The sequence below is a fragment of the Phoca vitulina genome, unplaced genomic scaffold (genome assembly GCF_004348235.1).
Source record: "Phoca vitulina isolate PV1807 unplaced genomic scaffold, GSC_HSeal_1.0 scaffold68, whole genome shotgun sequence".
Classification (NCBI taxonomy): Eukaryota; Metazoa; Chordata; class Mammalia; order Carnivora; family Phocidae; genus Phoca; species Phoca vitulina.
The window spans coordinates 1,322,048-1,349,319 of NW_022589771.1; the positions used below are offsets into that span (position 1 = coordinate 1,322,048).

Genomic DNA, 27,272 nt, shown 5'->3' on the forward strand with positions numbered 1-27,272 from the left:
AGAAACTGAGGTTCTATATTGGAAGGCAAACAAGAACTTTAGATTTAGACCTCGCCCTGCCGGGAGAGTTGATACTTAAATTTAAGATGTCTCAAAGTCATATTGCTCTTTTATGATATAAATAACTTAGTTTTGTTTTGAAGTGATGATAAATATAATTTATTCTAGTGAGTTTTTTAAGTCTTTGAAACTTTAAAAAAAAAAACTACCATGTAGCATAATTTCTCACCTGTATTACTTGGTACCTGTCATGATCTAGTTAAAAGAAAATTCAGTTTAGGTCTAGAACAAAGTCTTTCTGACCCTCCATTATTCCCAAAGTTCCGTTTAAAAGGTACGTTAAATATACTTGTGTTTGAGGTTTCTTTGCCGGTGTCTTTAGTGCTCAGTACATTGTAGATACTCAGTAAATGACTAATGAGTTGGGAGGTCAGGTGGAACCAAGTGGATTGATCTTCCACTGGAAGAACTTCTTCTCTTTTTTGAAGTAGGCTCCATGCCCAATGTGGGCTTGAACTCATGACCCTGAGATCAAGAGTTGGATGCTTACTGACCGCGCCAGCCAGGCGGCCCCATTCGAAGAACTTTCTAATCTAATCACAGAGCTTCTTAAAGGAATTTTTATAATTACACTGGAATTCTGGCATCAGTTACTTTTTTGCGTTCTTTTTGTGATCATTGCTTAATCAAATTAAAACTCTTGACCATGTCTCTGGGGGGTGTCTTTATTGCATGTGAAGCTCTGTAAACCTATGAACTTCAGTGATTAAGAGCAGATATTACACATTCTTAAATAACCTTTTAAGGATTCTTTTTATTTGTAAAAATAAAAGTGTTGAGTTGTACTGAGGACTCCTATAGAGCTATGTAGTATTTGTATTGTTATTTATCCTAACTTGGGATCATGTGTATCAAGAATGATGTAAAAGCAGTGTTGATGTGCACTGCTCCCCAGGAGGCAGTCCAGGACAACACAGTGTCTCCCTCATTCTCAGGGACCAGACCTTGAGTACCAACACAGGTTATTCCAGATAGGTCTGTAGAGAAACCTGTTTTTAGGAAACTAAAAGACCAAGATGAAGGTAACCTTGACAGATGGTGGTTTTATGTCATTCCAGTTGAGTTACAAGTGTTCAGTTTGGTACATATAACAATTTTACAGTGAAGGGCAGCACTTTATTGAATGACCTCATCTGATGCATAGTGTTAGTACTAAAAGCACAATCTTTGAAGCAATTTAGTGAGTATTAAGCCTTTTTAGAGGGTCAGCAGTGATAGCATGTAATGGCTTCTATGCTCTTTTCTCATTCATAAGCCTGCTTATAATTTCTTCTTGTGATTGAGCTCTATTTTCAAGTTTTCCCAGACCTTCAGTTGTGCACAAGATATAACATATACCAGTTTGATGAACATAATGAAATGCCTTGATTATGAACTCTAGTATGCTTTTCAGGTATTTGTTGTATTTGCCTAAAAGACAAAAAGATCTATGTCTTCCTTTGACAGTTGTTGCAGGAAATTACTAGTGAGATCTAAGGCTCAGCACAGTGGAATGTGGACATGTATCAGAGCCTGAAAGCCTTCCCAGAGACAGCTGCCAAGTACAGCATTTTCACAACCTGGAGATCCCAGTGGGTGGAGCTTAGGTGAAGTTGTGAGGTTGGGCTCTGAGGAAGTAAAAAATGCTTTCTTGTAGAAGTGAGCACGAAGTTACTGAAGTATTCTTAGTACTGTTTGTCGCTTTGCTACTTGTGTTTTCAGACCTTTTTTTTTTTTTTTTAAGCAAAGCATTTAGGTGGTACTTCTTACATTATATTGTTTATTGGCAGACACCACACCTGTTTAATTCAGCAGATGAACAATTTAGATATTCCCGACTGATTATAGAATGTGCTGTCACTGCAGAATGCCGATCTCCAAATTTTAACTTGATTTTCACTCTACATTTGACATTGAAATGTTGGAGATTGAGAGTTCATGCATACATTATTCTCATTTTATTGGTATGTATAATTTAAAATGAAACTTTTTTCTCTTTCAGTGCATTTGAAACGCCACTTTATGTTTCGAAACCATCTCTGTTTAGTTTTTGAAATGCTGTCGTACAACCTCTATGACTTGTTGAGGAACACCAATTTTCGAGGTGTCTCTTTGAACCTAACACGAAAGTTTGCACAACAGATGTGCACTGCACTGCTTTTCCTTGCGACTCCAGAACTTAGTATCATTCACTGTGACCTAAAACCTGAGAATATCCTTCTTTGTAACCCCAAACGCAGTGCAATCAAGATCGTTGACTTTGGCAGTTCCTGTCAATTGGGGCAGAGGGTAAGTATATTTCAGGACTTGTGAATTAAAGTAGAACTGGGTAAAACAGTGTTGGTAGATACTTGAAATGTTATTAATATGTATACAATTTGGAGGTAATTACAGGATGGTTATCCTCAAAATGTGCCACTCTAGTCACATTGTGTTGAAACCTGTTTTGGGGACATAGCACTTAAAATGCAAATATAAGATTCTGAATTAGAAGGTATTGGTTTTTTTAAAAGTAGATTTTTAAAAATTATATGTATGCCTAAGAGGCAGAGAGAATAGGAGATGAGTTAATTAAATATTAGGTGATTTGCAGCTATATTTTGCAAGTAGAGGTGTTAGTATGAATTTGGGGATATTCCAATACTAGAACATTGAATCCTTGCTGTGACATTCTTCTCTAAAGATAGATCAAGATAAATGGTTTTCTCCAAAAACTGATGGGTTTAGAAACATAGGTAATTTTGCATTACACATGGTGATACAGTATAGAAATTACGCAGTTGGTTAGACATACTTGTTTTGATAAATAAGTTTAAATCTTTTTTTCCCTATATAAATTCTGACACTTGTCCAAACTGGTTTTCCTCAGACTGCTAAAAACAGACCTGTCTGTAGCAATGATATAGATTTAGGTTTAGCTGATTTAAGAAAGCAGATTTTTCCTACTATTCTTTCTAGTGTTATGAAAGCTACTCTTAACAGTGTTTCACATATAAAATAGAAGTGATAGGTTGCTTTCTTCTTGAAAGGAATTAAAACCGTCACTTGGTAATATTTTACTCATTTTAAACACTTCCTATTTACTTGCAAGTACTGAAACTGCATTTCTTGGGAAAAAAAAGAAAAACCACAAGTAACATTCAGATACTATTTCATACTGGCTTTCTAGCTTTTGTTTTTCCAAATTAGTGAGAGTTCTTGTCCTGTGCAACTTTTTTCCATGTTTTAAATATGGCTGGTTAATTTGATCATGAAGATTTATAGTCCGCTAACCAGGATTATCAGGCTTGTTCTTTTCTGCAACTTACTCATGGTAGTGGTGTTATATAGATCACTGAAATAAATTGAAGGAGTAGGAAGCAAAGTTTGCAGTTTCAGATGCCTCTGAAAATCAGGAGCTGTTCATAGTTGTTAATGTGGGATAAAGTATATTGTGAATGGAAAATACATGCCCATCTTGAGAGTCATTTGAATAGATTTAGATTTGGAAAAATTTTCCCCCCACTTAAACAAAATCATGTGTTCTGTACTAATATCAAACACTACTATGTCTCTCCAGCCAAACTTAGACAACTATCCTTTTAGCTCAGTGAGGTTTAAACTGTGTGAGTGTATCAGATTAGAATGAGAGATCCTTTCTAAAATACACACACAGTGCGTGGCCCTACACTAGATAAACTGGCTCAGTCTCACAAGGTGGCAGGGCAGGGGTATTTCAGGGGGATTTTGGTGCACAACCTCTCAGATGACCCAGCCACTGCTTTGACCAAACTGAATGGATGATTGACAAACTTCCTTGCATAAGCTGGGGAATAAGACAATCTCAGTAGTAGGGAGTCTTTGGGGCTTACCAGTGCTGTTGGCTTGTAGAAACTTGGAAACGTAGTACTTCTTCCTGGTCCCTTTGGTCAGTTTCTTCACTCTAACAAGGCATTAATGTTGGGTTGATCTGCTTATGGGGGGCATCAGGTTATTCTTGGAGATTTGGCTGGAGTTTTAGGTGGGAGCCACAAAAGCGTTCATGGGAAAGCAGCACCGTGCTGCTGGCCGCCTAGTTAGAGTGTTAAGTGAGGAAGTTAGGAGGATTTTGTTTGTTTCTTTCTCTTTTTAAATAAAACTTTCTTTGCTTTCACATTATTTCTAGATATAAATTTACAATGGCTAAGTGAAGATGAAATGGTTTTTTTTAAGACATTCTCTGATTACTTCATTGAAAATTATTCATTTCAAGATTTTCTAAGAAGTTTTAGATTGAGGGGGAAGAGGACAGGGCAGGGAAGGAAGTGATTGGTCGGAAACTACTCCCAGTTGAATTTTATGTAGCAACGCTTCTCAGATTTATCTGTGAGACTAGTACAATGTAGATACCTGAATTTTCATTTACATTGTCCAGAGTTTGACTTAATGCTGAAATACATTCTTTAGGTGAATTTAAATACAGTTTAGTCCTTAAATTAATGGTAAACGAAGTGCCGGCCATAGCAGGAAAGAATAATTAATAAGGAAAGAAACTATTCTCAATAATGTCTTTTTTCTAATAAGGCATAATTATTTGTTTTAAGGTGTGTATCTTGATTACCAGTTAGGATTGCACTAAATGGGAGGACTTGAATTGTTGTATGTTTTGCATTTCAGAGAGCCCTCTCTTGAAATGTTTAGTCATTTAAATAATATTTGTAGTAGAAGGTTGAAATCAGTAAATGGAACCCAAATTTAGGAGTTAGCCAATTATTTTTTCTGTTAATATTAGATAAGTGTACTTAATTCATTGTGGAGCATAATTAAACAAAACTTACGTTGGAATTAATATGATATTGAAATATATTTCAGATATACCAGTATATTCAGAGTCGCTTTTATCGGTCTCCAGAGGTGCTACTGGGAATGCCTTACGACCTTGCTATTGACATGTGGTCCCTTGGGTGTATTTTGGTTGAAATGCACACTGGAGAACCTCTGTTCAGTGGAGCCAATGAGGTATATGATGGATTGCTTTCAAAACTCTGTTTCTGTTTTCATAATTTCTTTTTGTTTTTAATGAATGACAATGTAATCTGAAAATTGTTTTTAAGAAAAGATGTCTATTAATTTATTCAAATGTTGGGACAGTTTTGAATTTATGTTAATCCATTTTTAAAGTTTTTCAGTTATCATAATGGTGAATTTAGGATTTTGAGATGGGTAGTGAGATCTTTTAATTTGCTATTAAGGAGAACGATAAGTTAGTAAATGTTAAGCATTCTGGTTTAAATTTTACAGATTTTAGGTATAATGTAATGAAAATGATGATGAAAGGCATGAGGGCCACCCTGAGAACAATGTAAACATCACTGTAAATTTGGAGAGTTGATTTGGAATTTAAGAAGTGATGACCAGTAGCCTTGATAGGTATTTGATCTGAATAATTGAGGGTGAATTAGGATTATAGAATTTTACAGCTACAGATGATGTGTAATTCTAATTCATGGGTTTTCAGTCTGTATTCTCAGAAGGTGTTTGGAGGTCAGAGGCAGTGCCTAGGAGGGCATGGGGAGAGGCCATGCTCTCTGGCAGTCGGAGGAATTGGTTTAAATCTTACGGGGTTTTTCATTTTTTAAAGGAAAGTTAACCATTACAGATCTTGATCAGTCCATGCATTTATAAATAAGAAAGGCCAACAAAATTTAATGACTTACTTATGCCAGGTTAAACAACTGTTAGTATTGTGTCAGAAATCTGTCCCCTCCATCTTCTTAATTCACTCGAACTAAAGCTAGTGAGCCATTCCTGGGCAGTAACTGGCATAGTGTGTGTTTGGTATTGTTTTGTTATCAGTAATATTACCCTGGAAAGTAGTATCTTTTTCATGGGCTTAAACAGTGCTAAATTAAATTGTATTGTATTAATTATAATTAAATATTTATCAGATAAAAATAATTAAAATAAATATGATAAACTATAATCAATTATATTCTTGTAAATCACCTGAAACTTCAATGGCTTCCATTTCATTCATTGTAAAAGCCAAGTCCTTTGAGTGGCTCGAAAATTCCTACTCCCTCTGACTCCTGCTTTCTCTCTGCGACCTTGCCTCCCCTCACTCTCTCTCGGTCCCAGCACAGAGCTTTGCTCTGTGGTCCCTTGGAAACAGCAGCCACAGGCCCATACTAACTTTGCATTAGTTCTTTCCTGTGCCTGAAAGGCCCTGTCCCCAGGGAGCACGTGGCTCCTTCCCTCACTGCTTTAGCTCTTCGCCCTCCTACATCTTTTCCGTGATCCCCTAGTACCCGTTGCAGTGCCCCTTGTCCCTCTCCATCCCTTTAATTTTCTCCATAGGTCTTAGTTGGCATTGGCATAATATATTTAATTACATATTTGTCTGTTAGTGATCTCTTTCCCTATAATATAAACTTTTTGGCAGGGATTTTTGTCTGTTTTGTTTATTGCTATGTTCTACTGAGTGAGGTTTCTAGCATATGGTTAAGACACTTGGTATTTGAGTGAATGAATCCGCAAGAATACTTGATTTGGCCCATGATTAAGCCTCTGGGATTTTTTTTTTTTTGATGGTTATTTGATTTTATGTGTTTATTTAATTATCTGCCCTGTCCTGTGTGGAATGAGGGGACTGCAGGACGGCAGGGACTTTCTCTCTCTTGTTCATGATTGTATGCTCAGTGCTTGGAGGTGTGCCTGAAACACAAAGAAGATACTCGGTGTATTTATAATTTATGAATGAATGAATGAGTGGATGAGCAGAAGTAGGATATACTACGGTAGAAGTTACAGGCTTTTTTATTTTTATTTTAAATACAGGTAGATCAGATGAATAAAATAGTGGAAGTTCTGAGTATTCCACCTGCTCATATTCTTGACCAAGCACCAAAAGCAAGAAAGTTCTTCGAGAAGTTGCCAGATGGCACTTGGAACTTAAAGAAGACCAAAGATGGAAAACGGGTAAAATAGGGAAACTTTTTGTTTTTTGAGCCTTTGTTATTTATTTTACTGGAGTGGTCTTTTTATAGCTCATCTTGTGTTTACTTGACATCCGTGTTTTAGTTAACAGTTTCATTAATAACTTAGGCGTATTTCTTTAAAAGTTGGGTAGAGTTTGACCTGAACTGTCTGATGGACCAGTATTTGTTTCATGGTTAGAGTTAAGACTTCATTTTGAAAACTCTTATGTCTGCTTTGTGAGACAGCCGATCAAACCACCCTGCCTCGTTTCAGCAGTAGGATCAGAATCAGTAAGTTTGACCTTTTTTTCTCACAGTGTGGGTCTATAATGAAGTCACAGTTAACAATACAGCAGCTGTGAGCAATAGAGGTCATAATTGCAGTAAATCGCCTTTTTTTTTTTTTTAATTTCAGATGGTAGAAAAGGATTTTTGACTCAGGCAATTTGTGACAAGAATATGAACTGACTAGAGTCCTTGGATAGATTTCATTGCAGGTTCTTAGGTCAGTGGCATGGATAGCAGGAATGTCATATCTCCAAAATCCTCAGCGTGAGGTTTTCACATCATTAGGTTTGGTTTAGTAATTTTCTTTTAGCTGAGAACTTTTTTCAGATCCCTAAACAATGTCAGTTTAACAGAGTAAATAATGGCAATTTTGCGTCTTGATTTAACTTTTTATGTATCGGAAAATAATCATATTTTGTAATCTAGCTTGTGTGTAGTATAAAATGAATGTAATATATAAATATCTGATTGTATGTGATACGTATACCAGACACCTTGTGATTGTAGTTTTGCATTTTTAACACGTAGGAGATTTAATTTTTGCTCTAGTTTTTATTTGCCCTTGATTTTAGCGATACTGCCACCAGGTGTCATTTCCAGTGAACTGAAGATGATGGTTATTTGCTTTAATTCACCTTCACATAGCTGTTGTGGAGTCTCAACTTTTATAATATTGAGTGATTTTCTTTAGAATATTTAAAAATATATCTGTAATTGTATCTTTCACAGCTGATTTATAACTTCCCGCATCCTGCCTGATTCTCTAAAGTTCCAGGCAATGTAATATTTGGCAGCCAAATTGTGCCTAGTCCCCTTAAGAAAGGGGTGGAAAATACTATGCAGGCCTCCTGAGTCCTTTTGCCTTTATCCACATCGCTAGCTTATCAGGCCTGGCCCCTTTCCTCTTGAACCAAAACACAGCCAGGGAATCCTTCTTAGTTTCCCCAGCATTCAAAGTAGCTCCTACCAGTTGATTTGAATTAGCACGGAGGATATGAAACCTCCTTTATGTTTTTTATCTCTCTGCAGTACAGGCTACTACTTTGTCCATTTTGAAGTTTTTGTCGTCTTCTACCAGTTTTTTTTTTTTTTCCCTAAATAAAACATTCATCCTGTCCCATTCATATCTCTGTCTTATAAAACCACAGATAAGCCACTATGGGCTATATAACCTATCATTTCTCCCAAATTGAGCTATAATTATTATTTTAAAAAATTATTGGGGGTTGCATTTCAGAAAAGAGTAGATGAATCTTTTCCCTTTTTAAAATTGAAAGTGAGTATCTTAACCTGCATTTAGTACATGCTAACTATAGGTTTTATGAGATTTCCCTTAGCTTCAATTAGCAACTGACTTAAACTTAATTTTTAAAGTATAAAATAACTATTTGTCTTTGAACAGAAATAAATTTTGCAATGACAAAAAAAAATCAAATCCAGAACTGAATGATTACATTATAAAGGATGCACTAGGGAATTTAACCAGAAGTATAAATTGAGTGCATATGCTGTCATTGGGTTTCTTTGTGCTTTTATTTTCTGTGATTTTATTTTTACTTTTAATTTCTCACTTATGTTTCAAGAGCCCATTCTAGCTTCCTGGTAATGAAATCTTATATCTACTGTCTGTATATTTTTTTGGTGGGAAAGGTGGATGAAGAATTAAGATCTGTTTTATTAAAGTATAGTTTTTGTACAACAATATATGCATACCTTAAGTGTTCATTTTGTTTTAATCTTATGTACAACAATGTAACCACTACCTAAAACAAGATACAGAATATTTCCACCACCCTAATATGTTCTGTTGTGACCCTTTTGTCATCCCACCCCACCCCACTTTCTGATTACTATCATCATAGGTTAGTTTTGCCTATTCATAGGCAAAATTCATATAAATGTAATCCTATATAGTATTTATTATTTTGTTTCCTTCACTTAACAAACATAATTTTTGGAAATTCATCCATATTTGTTGTGTGTTTCAAATGTTATTTCCTTTAATTGCTTCATAGTATTTTACTGAATAAAAATACTGTAATTTATCTATATTTACCTGTCAGTGGACGTTTGGGTTGTTTCTGATTTGGACCTATTATAAATAAGGGTACTGGGAACATTCTTGTATAAATCTTTTGTACATGTGTATTTTTATTTCTCTGGGATCACTACCTAGAGGTAGAATTGCCAGGTCATAGGGTATATTTGTGTTTACCTTCACGAGAAAATACAATTCTCCAAATTTTTATCATTTTACATTTCTACAGCGTATGAGGTTTCCAGTTGCATGACATCCTCACCATTTGGTATGGTTGGTCTTTTAGAAATCAGCCATTCTAACTGGTCTACATAGTGGTTTCATTTGCATTTCTCCATGACTAATAATATGTGCTTATTAACCATTCATTGATTTTTTTTTTTTTTTTTGCGACCATCTTTCCAGTTTTTTTCTTATTTTTTACACAGTTTTGGGAGGTTTTTTTTTTTTTTTTTTTTTTTTTACATATAATGGATATAAGTCCTTTGTCACATTATGTGTCAGTGTTTTTTTCCCCAGACTGTGGTTTACCGATTTCTTTTCTTGGTGGTATCTTTTGATGCGCAGAAAATTTTAATATCAATGAAATCAAATTTGTCAACTGGCTTTTATGAATAGTAGTATTTTTTGTATCCTAAGAAATCTTTGCTGTCCTCAAGTTCGTGAGGGTGTTCTGTGCTTTCTTTTAAAAGATTTTTTGATCCTAGTTTTTATGGTTAGAGTTCTGTGGTTCATCTTGAATTAAGTTTTGAATATGGAATGAGGTGTAGGATTTGATGTTCACGTCCCCAGATGCTTACCTAAGCATTGCAGCATCATTTGTTGAATTGGCCTTTCCCTATTGATCTGGGAGCTTTTGTCCAAAACAAATTTATCTTTTATTTGCGGGTCTATATTTATTTGCATCCTGTTCTGTTGCTTTGGTTGATCAATCCTTGAACCAATACCTCGGTGCCAGTTACTGTAGCTGTGTGGTAAGTCTCAAATTCAAGTAGTATAAATCCACCAGCTCTTTTCTTCTGTTTCAAAGAAATTTTTTTTCTATTCTTCAGGTACTTTTTATTTACATATAAATTTTAGAATCAGCTAATAAATTTGTCCCCAAGAAATCTTGCTGGAATTTCTATTTGGATTGCATTTCAAGTTCCCCAGGAGAATGGACATTTTAACAGCAATGAGTCTTCCAGTCTGTGAACATGGTTTCTCCATTTATTTAGACTTTTAATTTGTCTCAGCAGCATTTTGTACTGTTCTGTGCGGAAGTCTCAGGCATATTTTATTTTTTTAATTTTTAATTTTTTGGATTTTTTTAAGCGTCTTTTTTAAAGTATCATCATCTCATTTCTCATTGCAAATATGTGGTACTAAAACTGAGTTTTCTATATTAACTCTATATCCTAAGACCTTGCTAAATTTACCTATTCTAGTTTTTTGTTTGTTTTTAGATTCTGTAGGACTTTCTATTTAATCATATCCTCTGCAAATGAACAGTTTTATTCTTTGAATCTGTATGCCTTTATTTATTTTTATTTTATTATACTGACTGGGACCTCCGTATGTTGAGTAGTTATGGTGAGAGCAGACATCTTCCCATGTTCCCAGTCTTGTGGGAAAAGCGTACATTTATTCAGTATTTTTTTTTTTTTTTTTTGCGAGCACATTTTTAAGTATGGTACTAATTGTATATTTCTTGTAGCCCTCTATCAGGTTGAAGGAGTAGTTTCCTGTGGTTATTTATTTATTTATTTATTTATTTTTAAAAGATTTTATTTGTCAGAGAGAGCACAAGCAGGGGGAGCGGCAGGCAGAACAGGCAGAGGGAGAAGCAGACTCCCCAATGAGCAAGCAAGTCCCATGGTGGGACTCGATCCCAGGACCCTGGGGTCATGTCCTGTGCCGAAGGCAGATGCTTAACTGTGACTGAGCCACCCAGGCATCCTGTTTTTAGATAGTTTCCTGTGTTTTTAGAGAAATGTTTTGCACGTTTGTTTTTCTGAATCATGAGTGGGTTTTGAATGTTGTCACATGCTTTCTGCACTTATAGAGATGATCATACGGTTTTTTTCCTGTTATGTGGTAAAACACATTAATTAACTTTTAGAATATTAAGTTCAACCTATGATAAACCACACTTGGCCTTGATATATTGTCTTATGTATTGCTGGGTTCAGTTTGTTAGTCTATATTGGTAGGAATTTTGTCATTAAATGGATATTTGTCTAAAATTTTATATAATACCTTCCTTAGGTGTTGATCTCAGGATTATGCTGGTCTCATAAAACTATTGGGAAGTACTCTTTCTTGATTTTTCTGAAAGAATTTGTGTAAGATTGGCATTATTTCTTTTGTAAATATTTAATAAAGTTCATTGATGAAGCTCTCAGGAACCGGGGATGTTCTTTGCTAGAAGGTTATTAATTGTAGCCCGTATTTTTTGATAAATATGTGGCTATTCAGATTTTGAGTCAATTTTGGTAGGCATGTATTTCAAGAAACTTGTCCTCATCTAAGTTGTTGGGTTTGTTAGCATAAAATTACCCATATTATTTCATTATTACCTTTGTAATTTCTAGAGGCTCTGTAGTGGTAGTGTCCCTTTTGTTCCTAATGCTGGTCATTTCTGTTTTCTCCCTTTTTCCCTATTATTCTTGCTAGTGGTTTGTCAAATTTACTAATCTTTTCAAACAACCAGTTGTTTTGTTTTGACTGTTGTTTAATCTTGTTTCTATTTCATTGATTCTTTTCTCATTATTAATCCTTTTCCTCTCCTTACTTTAGGTTAAATTTGCTTTTTCTAAAAGTTTCTGAAGGTGGAAGCTTAGATCATTTATTTAAAACTTTTTTCTTAACAGCATTTAAAGATAAATTTCCCTCTAATTACAGCTTTAGCTGCATGGAGCAACTTTTGATATGTTTTAAATTTCATTGATTTTGAAACATTTCTCATTTCCCTTGTAATTTCTTTATTGACCCATTATTATTTAGAATGTTGTTACATAATTTCAAAATATTTGAGGATTTTCTAGACATCTTACTGTTAACTGATTTCTAATTCAGTAGCCTCATGGTCAGAAAACATGATTTCACTCCTTTAAAATTAATTCAGATTTGTTTTATGACATAGCAGGTAATCTCTCTTGGTGAATGTTCTGTGTACACTTGCAAGGAATTGTATTTTATACGTTTGTAGTCTACAAATGTCAGTAGAGGTCGAGTTGTTTGATTTTTTTTTTCCCATATCTTTTGCATCCTTATTTTGTGTGTATGTGTGTCTGTGGATTATTTGTTTTATCAATGACAGAGAGGAATGTTAATCTTTAGTGATAATTTTGGATTTGTCTTAATCTCCTTTTAGTTGCTTTATGTGTTTTGAAGCTCTCTTAGTAGGTGCGTACCCATTTAGTGGTGTTGTGCCTTTGTGGTAAATTCATTTTTCATTATGATGAAATGTCCCTCTTTATGTTTAGTAATGTTTTTATTTTTAAGTCTGATTTGTCTGATACTACTATATCTGTGCCAACTTTCTTATTCTTCACATTCTTATAGTCTATATTTTTCCTACCCTTTAACTTCAAATCTGCCCGTACTTTTATATGTGAAGTATGACTCTTGTATGCAACGTAAGTTGTCATGCCTTTTAATCCAGTCAGCTAGTCTCTTTCTTTCACGATGAGTTTTTAACCCATTTAATTATTCATTAAAAACCCTGAAGTCTGGGCTTTAAAATTAAAGTGTTACCTTATTTGTACTCTATTTGTCTTACCTCCTTTCCCCCAATTCCTTCTTTCCTGTCTTCTTTTGGGTTAATGGAATACTTTCTGGTATTTTATTTCATCTCCTCTATTGAGCTATTACTTTGTATGTAATTTTTATTCTTTTATTTTTTTTAAAGATTTTATTTATTTATTTATTTGAGAGAGAGCATGAGTGGGGGGAGAGGCAGAGGGAGAGGGAGAAGCAGACTCCCTACTGAGCCAGGAGCCCTATGCGGGGCTCGATCCCAGGACCCCGAGATCATGACCTGAGCTGAAAGCAGACGCTTAACCGACTGAGCCACCCAGGCATCCCTGTGTGTAATTTTTAGTGTTATATGCATCTTTAACTGTAATCAGTTGGCATTCATCTAATATCACTTGATAAACCATGTAATTAACCATGTGCTTTTTGCCTAACCCTGCGCTGTCTGTGCACTTATCGTATAATCACTTCTGCATATGTTACAGCCTTCACAACAAACAACTGCTTTAAATAAAAAATGACTTTTAAAGAAATTTTAAAACACACAAAGAATAAAGATAATAAGACAGTCTTTTCTATGTACCTATGCAGTTCTTGATTCCTTTCTGCAGTTTCTGACTTCCAGCTGGTATTATGTTCCTTTAGAACAGAACTTCCTCTAATTTTTTTATTTTATATGAATAACTTTTGATGGTGATTTCTGTCAGCAGTTGTTTATCTGAAAATATCTTTATTTACCTTCTTAAGGAAGATATGGAAATTTCCATGGATGTAGAATTCTAGGTTGACATTTCAGCAAAAAAAAAAAATTATGACATTGTTTAAAGATGTTAATGACATTGTTTTCTGTATTACGTTGTTTCTGAAGAGAAGCCAATAGTTTTTCTAAGCATCCTTCCCTATATGTAATGTTTCTCCCTCTCCCCCAGCTGATTTTGATGTTTTTCTCTTTATGTTCGATTCTTCAGTAAGTTGGCTCTTAGGTCCCTGGGTATAGTTTTCTTTGTATTTTTCATTGGAGTTTGGAGTTCTTGGGTCTGTGGGTTGATCTCTTTTATCAATTTTTGAATATCCTCAGGCTTTGTCTTTTCAAATATTTGTTCTGCTCAGTCTTTCTTTCTTCTTCTAATTCTCCACTTAAATGTCTGTTACAGTGCACAACATTACTAGTTTATTCATTCTGTGTTCCTTTTGTGTTTTAGTTTGGATAATTTCTTTGCTCTGTCTTCTGATTCACTGATTTTTTTCTTCTGAGTCCAGTCTTATGTTAAAACCATTAAGTGAATTCTTTGTTTCTGATATTGCATATTTTAGTTCTAACACTTCCACTTTTCTTTTTTTTTTTTAAGATTTATTTATTTGAGAGAGCGCATGGCAGAGGGGCAGAGGGAGAGAGAATCTTAAGCAGACTCCACGCTGAGCGCGGAGCCCAACATGGGGCTCAGTCTCCTCACCCTGAGATCATGACTTGAGCCAAAACCAAGTCAGTCACATGCTCAATCGACTGTTCCACCCAGGCGCCGCTCTTTTCTGTTTTCTTACATAGTTTTCATTTTGTCTTCTGCAATCCCCTATCTAGTCATACATGTTGTCCACCTTTTGAACTGAATTCTTTAACCTATTTGTTGTAATTATTGATAATGCCTGTTTCAACATCTGGGTCATTTACTTATGTGGATCTTCTGACTAATTTTTTCACTTGATTATGGACCCATCTTTTTCAAATTTCTTAGGTCTAATTTTTAAATGTATGCCAGACTTTGTATTTAAGAACACTTGAGATGGAAGTAGATCTTACTTCCCTCCAGAAAGAGACCCACCTCTAGTTCTGTCAGGCAGTAGTGTGGGCCTGAGTCAGCTGGGCTTTGCTTCATTTGTCTGCTCAACTTAGGTTCTGTTCTCCACTGTGTTCATAGATTTTAAGCAGTGTCTGTGGAGACCTGAGCGCTCTCTGTACATTGTTGCCCAGCTAGCGGCCTGCTCCTGTTTGTGCCTCATGCAGTCTCTGTTCATGCTGCCACTCTGCCCCCAGCCTGGCAGTGCCCTGGGGGCACCGTCTTGGCTGCCCTCACTCAGCCGTGGGGCCTTCCCCACTGCCACAGGTTGGCTCAGAGCTGGGCTGGATTCTTACCGGGATCTCTGGCATTTGTTTCTTCTCCCACCTTATGACCCTTCTTTCCCAAAAAGGGCTTTTCATTTTCTGGAATTTAGTTAATTCTGGTTTGTTTAGTCCTTGGCACTCCAATGGGTTTTTAAAATGGAATGATTTTGTGGCCTGGCCTACCTGCCTGGCTTGTTCTTGCTTTTAGAGTGAGAGCAATGGTCTCTTGCAGATTTCTACATTGTCACTAGAAGTAAAAATCCAGTATGCTATTCTGAATAAATTCAGTATTCATAGGGATTTTAAGGGTTATACTGTCAATCTGTTTATTTTTAAAGATTTTATTTATTTGATAGAGACACAGCGAGAGAGTGAACACAAGCAGGGGGAAGGGGAGAGGGAGAAGCAGGCTTCCCGCTGAGCAGGGAGCCCGATGCGGGGCTCGATCCCAGGACCCTGGCATCATGACCTGAGCCGAAGGCAGACGCTTAACGACTGAGCCACCCAGGCGCCCCTATACTGTCATCTCATCTATTTAAAAATGAGTTTTCAGGGGTGCCTGGGTGGCTCATTCGGTTAAGCGTCTGCCTTCGGCTCAGGTCATGATCCCGGGGTCCTGGGATCGAGTCCAGTATCGGGGTCCTTACTCAGCAGGGCAGCCTGCTTTCCCTCTCCCTCTGCCTGCGCTGCTCTGCCTACTTGTGCTCTTTCTCTAGCTCTCTGTCAAATAAAAAAATAAAATCTTAAAAAAAAAATGAATTTTCAGAAAATCTCAACATGTTAAGGTAATTTATTATTCAGCATATTCTAAAGGGAGGCATTAAATAATTTGCTTTTAATTTCTTTATCTAAATATGAGCAAGGGGCGCCTGGCTGGCTCAGTCGGAAGAGCATGCAACTCTTGATCTTGGGTTTAAGCCCCACATTGGGTGTAGAGATTACTTTTAATAAGTAAAGTTTAAAAAAATATGAGTGGGTAGGTTTAAACCAGTGAATCTTAACTTGGAGCTTACTTGGAGCGATGACCACAGCCTTGGAGAGCTGCTGTTAGGAAAGAGAGTGCGCCCGAGGTTGTGGGGCACGAGGCAGAGGAGAGGCTCAGAGCCAGTTGGCTGGAGCGGCGGTCAGTGCACCTCCTTCCTGTAAAGAACCTGATAGTATGAGGTGGAGGCCTGTGGGCTCCTGTTGCATCCTACTTGGTTTTGTTTGTTTTTACAACCTCCAAAAATATAAAAACCCTTTATGGCTGAGGCTGTACAAGAACACCCCCTAGGCCAGGCCATTGTTTGCTGAGCCCTGGGCTACATGATCTGTATAAAGTCATTTTTGATCTTAAAATTATTTTGAATTTCTCTAAGCACAAGTGCATTTGCAATAGTAATGTGTGAAAATACAGAGGATCTAATTATAAAGCATTCTTTTTAATAAGGGCCTCTATATAATAGACTTAAGTGTATTTGAAGTTATGTAGGATTTTACATATTCCATCAAATTTAGAGAAAGCCTTTTTATCTTTCTTCTCTTTAGGAGTATAAACCACCAGGAACCCGTAAACTTCATAATATTCTCGGAGTAGAAACAGGAGGACCTGGTGGGCGTCGTGCTGGGGAATCGGGTCATACTGTAGCTGACTACTTGAAGTTCAAAGACCTCATTTTAAGGATGCTTGATTATGACCCCAAAACTCGAATTCAACCTTACTATGCCCTGCAGCACAGTTTTTTCAAGAAAACAGCTGACGAAGGCACCAATACAAGTAACAGTGTGTCCACCAGCCCCGCGATGGAGCAGTCGCAGTCTTCGGGCACGACCTCCAGTACGTCTTCAAGCTCAGGTCAGTGCTTCTGCCCTCGGTCGGGCTTCGAAGCCTTCACAGAGTGGGGTTATTGTAAAGGATCTTGAAAACTTGTCGATGGGATAGGGAGGAATTACTTGACCTAAATCTGTTCTTTGTAGTTAGAAAAAATCCACCTGTCCCAAAGCTCCATTACTTAATTATGCATAATAAATTCTGCTTGGCAGTTGGAAACAAAACTCTTTATTAACCAAAATTTTTAATTGCTTTTTAAATAGAGCTACTTTGTTCACATGCTTGAAATTTTCCCTGATGTAACCAAAACCAAAGTGGCTGATGTGAAAGAACTTAGAGAACTGGATAACTTTCCGACATGCCTTCAGGCTAATCTAGCTTTTTGTGTGGGACGTACTTTCAGTTTCAGTGCTACAGTTTTAGAATATATACTTGAGCCAAGTTAACTTCAGACTTAGAGGTTGTACCGCGTTGTGTGTGATACGCAGGTGGATCATCGGGGACGAGCAACAGCGGGCGAGCCAGGTCAGACCCGACGCACCAGCACCGGCACAGCGGCGGGCACTTCACGGCTGCCGTCCAGGCCATGGACTGTGAGACCCACAGTCCCCAGGTGAGCTCCCGCGCCGCTCACGCCGGCCCCTGCCGTGCCCGGGCAGAGCCGCGCTGGGGGCCGAGGGCCTTCCGATGGTTGTGTCATTTCCTCCAAAGGGTCATGGCAGCTTCCTCATTTATAGGAAATCCTGACATGTTTGTAACTAAAACACATCTCGGCCATTTTCTCTCTCGTTATTTAGAAACAGCTAACATTTCTTGGGTGCGTACCAGCCGCCGCTCCAGTTGTTTTTTTTCCCTGCGTTTATCTCCTTTACTACAGCAGCATTTTGAGCCTTAACACTGACTTTTCATTTTACATTGGGAACTGTCACTTGATGGGTGAAATAACTTTCCCTGGCTCATGATCTTGATTAGTTGTTCGACTGCTTCCTGTGATCTTTCATCGCTAACAGTCCTTGATTCCGAGTCAGTTCGTGGTTTGATTTTAACCTCCATGTTGGTTTGGTTTGGTTTTGGGTTTTTTGGGGTTTTCTTTTGGTTTTGTTTTGTTTTGTTTTTTTTGTTTGTTCCTTTGTTTTTTAAATTTGTTAAAGAAGAGGCTGTAATTGAGTAATTTTTTTTTTAATGGGTGAAGCAGATATTGGTAGTAAAAATATTAAATGCTCTTCGTAAAAAAGTTAATTCGTGCTGAGCGTTGCATTATAATGTTTTATAATGAGAGGCCAGTGTATTATTTGATGAGTGAAGTAAAACTGAGAACCCACCCTTGTGGGTTCTTCATACAGATGGCCCTAGATTCACCCATTTGCTCCAGTTTTACACTTGGGGGTTAGGGAGCTAATTTTTGACTCCTCTTTCCTTCGTCCCGCAATTAAATCAAATAGTAAATTGTGTGGATTCTGAATATCCTAAATATGCTTTTATTCTCGTTACTTCACCCCATTGCTGCAGCCGTCTCCAGCCTATCTTACTATAAAGAATATTCTAACTGGTCCTCCAACATCTAATTCCATCCAGTGGTCAACACTGTTCTCTTCTACACAGGCATGTGAACATTCAGTAAAGCAGTCTGATGTGGCCTTTCCCTACTTTAAACAGTGTTTGGTTTTCCTTTGTACTTAAAAGGAAATTTAGACTTCTTATGGTCTCAGTGACCACCATGGTCTGACCCCTTTTCAGGGCATTCGTTCTCCTCTATTTACTCTAGTCTTAACTGGATTTTTTTTTTCCATTTTTTGGAAGACACTGTGTTCTTTCATGTTTCTCACATGTACTGTGCTCAGCCTGAACACTTTTCCTCTCTCTTTGCTGTAGTCATTACCGTTTATACTTCAGATCTTCGCTTAAATGTCGAAATCTGTAGAATGACCTACATTTCTTCTATCCTCCAAATGGATGAAATACCACAAACACATAAACATGGGCCAGGAGTAACATGAGACACTTGTGTACCTCCCACCTGTATTTCACAGAAGTCATTATTTTGTTTTATTTACCTTATGCCCTTTTTTATTTAATTTTTTGAATAGATGATAAATCGTTAAAAAAGAAAAAGTCACTGTAGAAGGGGATTCAGTGAAGACTTCCCTTCCGTGTCCTCTAGCCGCCCAATTTCTGAACTTGCGTTACTGGTTTTTGTATCCTTTTTGGAGTATTTTACGCACATCCACACGCAGATACATAGTCTTAATCTTTGTATACAGATGGTAGCATGCTGTGCACACTTCCACATCTTGAGTGTTTTTGTTTTTGTTTTTTAGCATGTTTTACATGTAATTTTTTAACATATATATGGAGCTCTTTCTGTATCAGTACACGGAGAACTTTTTCTTCCTTTCCTTCCTTCATAATCACGCAGTACTCTGCTGTCTAGATTCCGTAAGTCATTTCCCCAGGCCACTGTTAATGGACAGTTAACTTGTAGTCTTTTTTCACTATTACAGATGATGCTGGAGTGGCACACACATATCACTCAGACACATGCAATGTAGCCGTGATAGAAACCCCTCGGTGTGAAGTCACAGGTCAGAGAGCGGTGGGATCCGTGACTTTTATAGCTGCGGCCGAATTGCTCTCCAGGATTCTGCCAGTGTAGCCTTCCACTAACAGGACTTTGGAGTGCAGTCGCTGTGATCACCTTTAATCAGTCTGAAATGACCAATGGTATTGGACAGAGGATGTTTTTATTTTGCTTATTTCTTTTTATATGTGCATTTGAGTAGCTTCATAGTTGAAGAACCATTAGTATTTTCTGAGAACTTTCTGCCTATTTTTCTACTGGATTGTTTTCAGTGGTGTTTCTTGAAGTTTGGTTCTTAGACTACCTTTGTTGAGTAAATACTTAATGACTTATGCTGGCTCCTGGTAAAAAAGACACGGGCTTTGCCTTCTTTGAGCTTATAGTGCCAGTAAATAAACAAAATCAAGTTAATAGAAATTGCAGATACCACTAATTGATAAAAAGGAAACAGGACAGGATAATGTGATATGGGTATATATAGATGTATTCGTTGGGTGGGATGTGTTAACGATTCAAGTAGACCAAACTGATAACAGACCCCCACAATATGGTAGCTAAAGGAGTAGGAAGTTTCTTTCTTTTTTTATGGAACAGTTCTGTGGGTGTTCAGGTTAGTGGCATGGCTCTCTCCCATGTCCTGGGCTCCTCCATCCCTTAGGGCCTACCTGTCTGCTGTATCCACTAGGCAGGGTGTGGGAAGTATTTGTGGGCCAGGTCTGGCCATGACATAGAAACTTTCATTCATGTTCCACTGACTAAAATTTCATCGTGTGGCCATACCTAAGTATAGGGGAGGCTGGGAAGTGTGGTGCAGCCATGTGGACAGCTAGTGACTTCTGCCACAGGAGTTGGGGCAGCCTTACCCACAGTGGTCAGAGAAGACTCGAACTGAAATGAGAAAGAAGCGACCAAGCAGAAATAGAAGCCTGAGCATTTTAGGCAAGAAGGAACAGTAGACACAAATGCCCTGAGACATTTGAAAGAGACTGACTACCAGGTGGAGGAATAGAAGGAAGAGCTGGTACGGTTGGAACCCAGGTAGCAAGAGGAAGGATAGCTCGAGGAGAAGTTTGGAGAAATGAATATTGGCCAGATGAGGCAGACCGCTATATGGAGTTTGGATTATTTTGTTTTTCTAAGGGCATGGAGAGATCATTAAAGGATTTGAAATAGGAAAGTGATTGGATTTGTGTTTTTAAAAAGATTATTCTTCACTATGGAGAATGGATTGGAAAAAGGCGGAAAAAGGCACAAGGATGGAAGCTGGGAGCTGATTTAGGGGGCTGTTGTACCAGTGCAGGCAAGAGATAGATGGTGGGAGCCTGGGAGAGAGGGAATCCCGGTGGTGGACACAGAGGGAAGAGGTCAGGCTGGGGCTCTGTTTTGAAGGCCGACTCAGTGGTACTTGCTGATGGTTTGGATGGAGGAATTGCTGAGCAGCTGATGGAAAGGGTGTTCTTACGGAAACAGGAAAGATGGAGAGAAGAGGGGCTTTACAGGAAAAGTAAATTCATTTTGAACCTGTCAAGACTATTTACTATCTGGCCCTTTCCAGAAAAAGTTTGCTGATCCGTGGCATAAGCAATGCTCCCAAGGAAAGAAAGTGGCCAGTGAAATATATGAGCCTGTTTATGGGTATAGCTTGCTAGAAATTGCAGCTTTCACAGTAAAATACTTTTTCACTCTAATATATTTGGAATTTTGCATTACAGAACTAACACTTTAGAAGTTTCAAAATCTCCTGTCTCTAATTAGTGTAAATGCTAGTGTTATAGCCTTTGATTAAAGATGAATTAAAGCTTGGAAACAGTACTCTGAATAAATCCTTTAAAAATCTTCTTACAGGTGCGTCAACAATTTCCTGCTCCCCTTGGTTGGTCAGGCACTGAAGCTCCTACACAGGTCACTGTTGAAACTCATCCCGTTCAAGAAACAACCTTTCATGTAGCCCCTCAACAGAATGCATTGCATCATCACCATGGAAACAGTTCCCATCACCACCACCACCACCACCACCACCACCACCACCATGGACAACAAGCCTTGGGTAACCGGACCAGGCCAAGGGTCTACAATTCTCCAACGAATAGCTCCTCTACCCAGGATTCTATGGAGGTCGGCCATAGCCACCACTCCATGACATCCCTGTCTTCCTCGACTACTTCCTCCTCCACATCTTCCTCCTCTACTGGTAATCCAGGCAATCAGGCCTACCAGAATCGCCCAGTGGCTGCTAATACCTTGGACTTTGGACAGAATGGAGCTATGGACGTTAATTTAACCGTCTACTCCAATCCCCGCCAAGAGACTGGCATAGCTGGACATCCAACATACCAATTTTCTGCTAATACAGGTCCTACACATTACATGACTGAAGGACATATGACAATGAGGCAAGGGGCTGATAGAGAAGAGTCCCCCATGACAGGAGTTTGTGTGCAACAGAGTTCTGTAGCTAGCTCGTGACTAAATTGAAACTTGAGTTTGTTTCTTGTGTGTTTTTATAGAAGTGGTGTTTTTTTCCAAAAAACAAAGTGCAAAGCTGCTTGCATCAGAAGGAGATTAACACACTGAACCGCTACAAGAGGGCAAAGCTTTTTTTTTTTTTTTCTTAACTTGAAAAGATTGCAAAGGGACAATGAAGTTTTTAAAAGAGCCATGTCCAAACCCATCGTCATGGATAGCGCAGAGGTGTCCTCTTTTTGCCTCCCCCATTTTAACTTGCCATACCCCAGTCATAGTGGGTTTTTTTGTCTTTCTGTCCCCCAAAAGTTAATGTTCAGATGTTGGTCTTGGTCATTTGCCAACTAATTTTAAAATAAAAAGGCACTGCACATAATTTGCATAAAGGGCCCCTTAAGGGTGGTTTTTTTTTTTTCTTTTTGTTTTTTTCCTCCCTTTTTTTTTCCCCCTCTTGTTTGTTTTGTTTGGGTGGGGGGGTGGGAAATTTGGGTTTTTAAGTCCTCTAAACACACTTGGGCACGGAAATGCAGTACTGTAAGGAAGAGGGACCTCCAGCTTACACAAACATCACCTTCAGCTGTATGGAAGGGACGGTTGTATTGGAGTTTGTAAGGCACAGTAAGCATGCTAAGTGGCGGGGATCAGAACTCTCCTGTCTGAACCTACTGAGGAGCAAAGCAGCAATTACATGGGATCCTGTGGGTCTCCTGTTGTAGAGGCCACAGTAAGATAGTAAATGGAACATGACCGGTCTCCTAACCAAGGTGCACTGAGAAGCAATCAACGGGTCAGTCGTGGCCAGTCCTGGGGAGGTCTGAGTGGTGGTCTTTGGGATAACCTTTGGCCTTATGGATTTGGACTCGAAATTAGAAGAGCCTACCATTTCAGATGCAATCACTTTTGGACATGCTTTTGCAGACAGTCCTTAATGCTGAAAACACAGAGAATGGGTAATTCAAGAGGCCTTTCTTTTAAAATAGACTTTTGTGACCCACTAATTGTAAGGTATTGCAAGGTCACTTTGCGTGTGTCATAAAGTTGACTTCCTTATTGGTTGAAGGTCACAGAAGTAGTGGTTTGCTTTGATGGAAATAGCTACAGCTGTGTCCCTTCCTGCTTTTTACTTTTTTTTTCTTTTTGCTTTTTTTCTCGGCACGTGGTATCTCCACCATTTCTTCTGCACAAAGATGTCTTCTGTTCATCCTGAACATTTTTAAAAAAAAAATGCAGAATTTTATGTGACTGCTTTTTTGCCTCACAATTATGCTGTGAATTTTACAAAAATTTATTTTCTTTTTTGATAATTTATTGTACCAAAGCTGTTTTTATAGCACATAGATGTCTGTAACCAATAATGTAGCAGTTCTGCACTTTGACACAAGGTGTAACTAGACCATTTTTAAATGTCAGTTGAAAATTATGGCTGTACTATTGCTTAAACAAAACTGGAACTGTCGTTAAATCCATAGCCAGTACATCTACAGCAGTGTGTATACTGAGCTTAATAGATTGACATCTAATTCAAGATTACACCATCTGTTACATTCTAGGTGTGTTCAGGCTTCTGAAGGTAAAGGGACACTGGATCCAGAAGCTATGGAACCAGCAGTTGATTCTTGTATTCCTGATTAACCTACTTGTAAACTTGAAAGCAAGACCTTGATTGCACCAACAGGTCCAAAATACAAGCGCGAGTAAAGCAGAACTCTCCTGTGTGACCTGAAGTGGACAGGCTGGTGTTTTAACAGGTGCCTAGTTCTGAGATTATGCTGCCTTAATGTAACACAGTCTGGCAGTTGCTAAATTTGTGTTCCCATTTTAAATTGACCAATTTTAGGGTGTTATACTTTTGAGCGGTTGAATTGGGAGAATGAAGACAAGTAATTTATCTGTCCAGGATCAAAAGAAGCCTAGGAAAGAAGCAGTAATCTACCTCTGCCGATAACCCTGTTCAAAACAACTCAGCAGAACACCACATTACTTTTTATTGGTCAATTCCATGTGGCTGACTAGCTCAATTTTTTCTGAACAAAAGCAGGTTTTTATATGTAAACAGTGACAAAAGAAAGGCTTAAAACTATGTGAATGTGAATGGAAACTTGGAAATACCCGTTTTTATAATCCACAAAATTTTTTTGTTGTTAATCAGGAAATCCATATTTATTTTGTAATTAAACGTCAAGCCTGTGGATGATTTTTGAACTTGGAAGTTCATAAAGGTTTACAGTGAATAAAAGGATATCATCTTGAGTATAGCAATATCAAAAGGAATCAGTAGTTACTGCTGTTTAGGAATATAAGGGGAAGATATTATATGGGTCAGGTCATTTTTTTCTGTGCTGGTTGCCACATCTTAGCAAGCACCAAAAAACAAAAAGCAGTTTTTAAATCGCTATTTACATAAAGGAAATCATAAAATCCAATGCTTCTGCATACTGTGTTATGTTACAGTCCAGTTTTGTGTGCTTTACTACACGGTTTGGTTACAGGACTTCTGTGCATTGTAAAACATAAACAGCATGGAAAAGGTTAAATACCTGTGTGCAGATTGTAAGATCTGGTCCGGACTTGCTGTGTATATTGTAACGTTAAATGAAAAGAACCCCCCTTTGTATCATAGTCATGCGGTCTTATGTATGATAAACAGTTGAATAATTTGTCCTCAGACTCTTTACTATGCTTTTTTAAAATTAAGAAAAATGTAAACATAGTAAAAATATTCCTATGCAATTAACCTGGTCCAGGTAATGGTCTGGTAGGTATATTGAGTGTAAGTTTGGTCAAAGGTGTGAAAAGGAAAATAGTATTTACGTTGACCTAGGTAGGCGTCCCAGATCTCAGGAAGTAAAGATTGGAGGTTTTGATTGTGATCATTTTCATTTTTAAGATGGATTCTCTCAATGGGTGATTAAGTATATTCAGTTTCTCTCTGATTCAAAGTGCTACTAGTTTGTAGTGTTCAGAATGGCTGTGAGGGGTCAGTGGTTTTCTCTGAGAGGCTTTGACCTGCTGGAAAGCAAGAGGGAATACACGTCGTCTTGTACCTCCTTCCCCAGATCCGTGTAAGGGGGCGAGTCAGGGACTTTCTTGTACAGAGTCTGAAACTCCTGCCACAGTGTATTCATGGCTGACCTAAAGTCTTCTCTTTTTATAAACTAATCTATAAGTATATATTAAGATGCTTGTCAAGAAGGCAAAAAACCTTACTTAAAAAGTTAAATGTGATTCTGTAGAATGCAGGGTGGCCACACAGAGTTAGACTTAACATGTAAGAAAGAAAAACTTGCTTTAGTTTTTTCTTAGGGTATGAGCATTTTACTTAGGTAAGTGGCACATTTTGTATGGTATCAGACTTCAAAAATCCTAGGCTTATTTTAGTGAATGTTAGAACTATCTGTAAAAAATCATTATGGCTGCAGTCATTCTAGGAGGACCACAGTATGCCTATTGCGTTTGTCACTGTACCCTCCTTTCCAGCTCCTGTGTTGTTAAAACTTACTGTTAAAATAAGTCATATAATAAGGAAGTACATAAACTACAAAGACAAGATAGCAAATGCCCAATTTCTTCCAGGTCCCCCAATTTCCTTTTGGCCTTTACTTTGTTCACTCTCAGACTACAAGCTCAGTACTCATTTTTACATCCATTTTTGTAGTGGTGACCATAACTAATAGGTCAGGTGATTTGTTCCAGATACAGAGGTTGGCCTTAGTGCCATATATGAAGACCGTTTGAAATTTTAAGATGAAGGCTTGGGGCAGGGGGACGCCGACTTTGGTATACTGAGACCGTATTCAAATTTCTTAGAAGGCTCCCTGGGACATCTGGTGGCCCCGCATTGAGAAGCCTTTGGTGTCAGAGTAGAGCAGATGTTCTCATTTTCTTAATTTTGGATCTCCTTCCCTAGACTTAATATTCTAGGGTGAAAATACACATTGAGTCATTTTTAGGAGAAAAAGTAAGAAAACGCCTAAGAAAATAGCTTATTTTATTCTTTGTTGTCCCTCCTAATGCATAGCGGTCCCCCTGTCAGTGTATTCACTGACAGCCGTCCTCTGGGTCATCTGGCCTTTCACCCTGTACTAGCCGTTGTTACATATTTAAACTAAAGCACTAGGTACTTTTTGTGCAAGACTCACTAAGTGGACCATCGGGTGTGTGTGTGTGTCTGGCATTATGGACACCCACAGTCCCAGGTTTCAGTTGCTTGAGGTGAGAAGAGAGAAAGAACCGGGTTGTTCTTGCTTAACTTTCGGAGAGCACAAGGTATTTGTCATTGTTAATTTTTTCCCGATTCTTAACCTAAATCTTGTTCAAAGGACAAAACATTTCTCCAACGGAAACATTCAGATTTAAGCCCACGCGTGATAACCGGGTGCAAGTATCCCCTGCTTTCCAGAAATTTGCCTTTGCTTTTACAAAAGACAGACCTACAGTCGTAGCATAACAGCTTTTTCTTAAGAGCGAAAATCCTCTTGTGATTTCTTGCAGTCAGTGAGAAAAAGTCGGCTTACAAAAGTTTTCAGAAAATTCTGTTTTCGGATAGCAGGAGCCTGTACTTGGACACCACAGGTTTCCGTGCGCGGTCTCTACCGGAAGAAGTTCGTTTTTCATGGTTGCCCACCTTGAGAGCTTGTCCTTTTGTTGACACGTTAGTGGGGCGTGTGACTTGCAGCTCTGGCCTGTCGTGAATCCCCCGCCTTCCACAGGAGAAGCTGGGAACCCTGCTCCAGGGCAGCGCCGAGACGCACACGAGCCTTCAGCCGGCTTCCCTTTGCTCTCACCGGCTCACCTGGGTACTGGAGGAGCGGGGGGTCATCGCGGCTGAGAAAGTGCCTTTGTTAAATGGGGAGGTAAACCAATGGCCAAGTTGCTGGTGGAGGATGGAGGAAATAGGGTTGGGGCCTGGGCATCTGTGTGTGTAAAGCCGCTTTACAGGTGATTCCGCATGATTTGGGGCAGGGAGATGCCTGTGGCTCATCTTAGAAGTCTGAATGAAAGAGCTTTTTAAAGTATAGTTTTATTATTGAAGTTTTTATACATACAGTCATATGTTGATAAATAATTGAACAAGGTATAAAATATATAAATGAACAATTAAAATTCACAACTTACACCGCATTATACAATGTTATAAACAAGCCTCCAAGAGAGGCAGAAATTACCAGATATAAGTATGTAAAACTTGCACAATTTGTGTCTTCTGTCATCTTCCCTTTTGGAAATGGGTTGATGTGACATCTCAGCTCTCAGAGGTGTTAAGTTTCCCAGTAGCAGGCCTG

At 38.2% G+C, this 27,272-nt stretch overlaps 1 protein-coding gene across 5 annotated transcripts in view; it reads left to right on the forward strand.

The window, feature by feature from the left end:
* The window catches only part of DYRK1A (dual specificity tyrosine phosphorylation regulated kinase 1A), a 148,644-nt gene extending 123,996 nt beyond the window's left edge, over positions 1–24,648 (forward strand). For all 5 annotated transcript variants that reach the window (XM_032392599.1, XM_032392598.1, XM_032392597.1 and 2 more), the window contains 6 exons: positions 2,042–2,328; positions 4,870–5,016; positions 6,835–6,975; positions 16,667–16,973; positions 17,438–17,562; positions 21,373–24,648. In XM_032392599.1, the coding sequence (XP_032248490.1) occupies positions 2,042–2,328; positions 4,870–5,016; positions 6,835–6,975; positions 16,667–16,973; positions 17,438–17,562; positions 21,373–21,993 (1,628 nt within the window). In that variant the 3' untranslated portion in view covers positions 21,994–24,648. The remainder of the gene's footprint in view (positions 1–2,041; positions 2,329–4,869; positions 5,017–6,834; positions 6,976–16,666; positions 16,974–17,437; positions 17,563–21,372) is intronic.
* The last annotated feature ends 2,624 nt before the right edge of the window (positions 24,649–27,272 follow it).